At 46.0% G+C, this 4,298-nt stretch overlaps 1 protein-coding gene across 1 annotated transcript in view; it reads left to right on the plus strand.

Annotated features, from left to right (window-relative positions):
* reep3b (receptor accessory protein 3b) overlaps window positions 1-4,081 on the plus strand; it is a 34,323-nt gene extending 30,242 nt beyond the window's left edge. The window contains exons 7-8 of the mRNA XM_080541702.1: window positions 2,402-2,538; window positions 3,285-4,081. Coding sequence (XP_080397828.1) covers window positions 2,402-2,538; window positions 3,285-3,359 — 212 coding nt within the window. The 3' untranslated portion in view covers window positions 3,360-4,081. The remainder of the gene's footprint in view (window positions 1-2,401; window positions 2,539-3,284) is intronic.
* The last annotated feature ends 217 nt before the right edge of the window (window positions 4,082-4,298 follow it).

Genomic DNA, 4,298 nt, shown 5'->3' on the forward strand with positions numbered 1-4,298 from the left:
GGGGAGGGGGGGGGCTCAGCGCGTGGGCTTCTATTGTTCTGCCCTCTGGCTGGAGCTCAGGGTGGCGGGGGGGGGGCTCTCAGAGACAGTCACATGACCGGGTCACGTGCGGCGTGCGGTCACGTGCACGCTCACTCAGGCGTGACCGCTGGTATTCAATCAGGCGAACAGCAGACGTATCTGAGTGTGTTGGAGGAGGGTGCAGCTTTCATAATGAAAGGGTTTATTTGTTTGTTTCTACCGTTTATTATACATTGGAAACGATCTCTCACACGGAAAGGTGCTGATATCTGTCAGCGTCTGGAGAATCTGTCGACCAGTATGTGCTGTCAGCTTGCCCTTCCATTGTGTGTGTGAGCTAGGATTTCCAAAATGCGTTCTCAGGTTGCAGAAAGGCTAAACAAACTTTTTTTTTTTTCATAAATAGCGTTGTAGAATTAATTGTCTTTCCAAATCCTGAGGAAATTGTTATATTTCTGTAATGGGAAGCAGATGTGGGGCGCGCTCGGAAACAAACAAAGAAGGTGTTGTGAAACGGCTGTTCCTGTGTCGCCGCTGCCCTCTTCTGGAGAGAGTTGGAACAGCAGCCTGTGTGTTTTTGCAGTGCAGTTGTACTCTGCTTGCTTGGTGTGTGTGGGTGGGTGGTGCTTGGTGTGTGTGGGTGGTGCTTGGTGTGTGTGGGTGGTGCGTGGTGACGTCCCTGCTTGGCCAGGGGGTCAGTGTGGTGTGCCCCAGGGCTGGGTCCTGACACCCCTGCTGTTTCACCCTGGCACTGACCCACTAGGAGGGCTTATCTATGGGCACATGACCATTGGTCCAGCCACATAAACACAGTAACTAAACCAGCCTACTATCACCTGAAGAACATGGCAAGAATGAGAGGTTTCACGTCCCAAACAAGACCACGAAAAGGTCATCCATGCATTTGTTTCGAGTAGACGTGGTTACTGTAATGGTCTACTAACAGGCCTGTCTAAAGGGGCTGTTCGCAAATTGCAGCTCATCCAGAACACACCTGCTAGGGTCCTAACAAAAACAAAGACATTTGAACACATTACACCAATGTCTCCACTGGCTACCAGTCTCTCAGAGAATTGATTTCAAAGTACTTTTAACTGCATATGAATCACAAAATGGTGTTGACATTCACGTTCTGCAGCAGTTATGACTGAACACTGAGCATTTTTATCTATGCTCATTAAATGTTTTATCTTATTTATTTGTTTAATCTATTTTTATTACTTAGATTATTTTATTTTTTACCTATTCTTCTCTTGTTGTACATTTTTATGCTCTATGTAAAGCACTTTGAATTGTCTCTGTTGTATGAGATGTGCTGTACAATAAACCTGCCTTGATGTTCCCAGCATCACATCTCATATTCCCAGCCCCAACAGTGTCTCTCCACTCGCTAGGCTACTCTGAGACAACTGACAGTCTCTCTCTCTGTCTCTCTCTCTCTGTCTCTCTGTCTCTCTCTCTCTCTCTCTCTCTGTCTCTCTCTCTCTCTCTGTCTCTCTCTCTCTGTCTCTCTCTCTCTCTGTCTCTCTCTCTCTCTCTCTGTCTCTCTCTCTCTCTCTGTCTCTCTCTGTCTCTCTGTCTGTCTCTCTCTCTCTCTCTCTCTGTCTCTCTCTCTCTCTCTCTCTCTGTCTCTCTCTCTCTCTCTCTCTCTCTGTCTCTCTCTGTCTCTCTCTCTCTCTCTGTCTCTCTCTCTCTCTCTCTGTCTCTCTCTCTCAAAAAAAAAGAAAAGAAAACAGACTGCACTTATGTGATTTATCTAGGCCAAAGCTTTCTGTATTTGTCATTCCGATACAGGTCAGTTGAGGATAGCAGCCATGTGGCGTCTCTTCTCTAGTGTAACCTGACCCAGGGCCGCAGGCCTTCTCTGGCTCCTCTGAGACCACTGGTATCATGTCTTCTCTGGTTCCTCTCTGAGACCACTGGTATCATGTCTTCTCTGGTTCCTCTCTGAGACCACTGGTATCATGTCTTCTCCTCTCTGAGACCACTGGTATCATGTCTTCATGTCTTCTCAGGCTCCTCTCTGAGACCACTGGTATCATGAGGAACAGCTCCTCAGGACAGTTGGACCACAGTGTTACTCTCTCTGGGTTCAGCTATTAGCATTAGCCAGTGACGTTCGTTAAATAAGCTGTTGTTGTTGTTGCTGAAGGTGAGAGTTTGTGCGTAAGAATTCAACGACCCTGTCACACTCTCCTGTATCCCAGCGCACATGACAATGAACTCAAGCATCAGTTCCAGTGTTCGTGTGAGGCTGCTGTCCTGTCAGCCCTGCCCCTCCCCTGACAGCAGTGTGTGTGTGTGTGTGTGTGTGTGTGTGTGTGTGTGTGTGTGTGTGTGCGTGTGTGTGTGTGTGTGTGTGTGTGCCCCCCCCCTCCAGAGTACTACCAGTACGACCAGGAGGACAGGACGGACGAGGAGGGGGAACACACCTTCTCAGAGGACGAGGCGGTGACACAGAGAGGCCTGAGGCGCTCCCAGAGCGTCAAGATCACACGCTCCAAAGTCCGCAAAGACGTGAGTCATAAGTCCTCACTGGAGTACTTAGAATAATAATAATAATAATAATTCATTGTATTTATATAGCGCTTTTCCGGGGCTTAAAGGCGCTGACAATATGGGAAAAACAGAAGACACAGAAACAACAAGCAACAGATAACATGAGCACATAGAACACAGAGTTAACAACAGATAACATGACACATAGAACACAGAGTTAACAACAGATAACATGAGCACATAGAACACAGAGTTAACAACAGATAACATGACACAGAACACAGAGTTAACAACAGATAACATGAGACACATAGAACACAGAGTTAACAACAGATAACATGACACATAGAACACAGAGTTAACAACAGATAACATGACACATAGAACACAGAGTTAACAACAGATAACATGAGACATAGAACACAGAGTTAACAACAGATAACATGAGACATAGAACACAGAGTTAACAACAGATAACATGACACATAGAACACAGAGTTAACAACAGATAACATGAGCACATAGAACACAGAGTTAACAACAGATAACATGAGCACATAGAACACAGAGTTAACGAACGGGGAACACAGTAACGCAGCAATGTACAGGGGGGAGAGGGGGTGGCAGGGTTAGGGGAGATGGTTAGGGGTATGCATGGGAGAACAGGTAGGTTTTGAGGTTGGATTTAAAAGTGGAGTGTGAGGGTGAGTCTCTGAGTTAGGGGTCCTGTGTGTTCTGACGTGTCGTCGCCCCCCCCTCCCCAGGCTCGCTACGGATCTCTGAAGATCAAGGGGAAGCGGAGGCCAGCGCTGAGCGCTGTGAACTACGCTGGCATGTGACACTCTGGAAGTGACTACACACACACACACACCCACACACAGGCCAGGAGCCCCCCCCCCCACACACACACACACACACTGACCCACACACATACACACACACTGACCCACACACACACACACACACACACACACACACACACACACACACACAGGCCAGAGGAGCCATGCAGGGGCGGGTTATCCTCCCCATGTTTTTGTTCGGCGGTGGTGGGTCTTTTTATTCATGCTGAGAGCATACTTCCCTTTTTTATGATCGATCAACAAATATATTTATTACATCTTTCTACGTACCGCGAGACTCCAGCTGTATTTAAACAATCTTAAGGTTTTCTTTTGTCACTTATAGTCAAATTATTGTTTCGTTGTTGCATGGATTTTTTCTTTTTCTGGATTTTTTTGTAGTTTTTAGGCCAGGGTGTGTGTGGACCTTTGACTATTTTAGTATTTTTGCTGATATTTTCGTTTTTTGATGTGGATTTTTCTTTTTGTGTTGCTTTAAAATCAAAATGCTGCCTTGCAGGTGTATTTAGAGTTAGAACTATTAAATAGTTAGATAGATATACATCATGATCATCATTTCTGACACACTTGAAAAGAAACCTAACAGCAACGTCTGACCAAAAGTGTCCCGTAACCCAGTAAACAAAGAGTCCAAGAGACGTCCTCAGGGAAACAGCAATGTGGGTTCAGATGACGTCTTTCTAGGATGTTCAGATGACGTCTTTAGGACTACAGACTACAGAATCGTCTTCTGTAGTCCATAAGACGTCATCTGGACGTCCTAGAAAGACGTCATCTGAACCCACATTCCGGCTTCCCTGAGGACGTCTCTTGGACTCTTTGTTTACTGGGATATATTCCTTCAGGAAAACCGTGAGGAGAATGAAAGGGAACAGAGAGAGAGAGTAAAAGTATGTATGTGTTGTATGTTTGTTT

This window comes from Nansenia antarctica (genome assembly GCF_963989245.1).
Source record: "Nansenia antarctica genome assembly, chromosome: 11".
NCBI lineage: Eukaryota > Metazoa > Chordata > Actinopteri > Argentiniformes > Microstomatidae > Nansenia > Nansenia antarctica.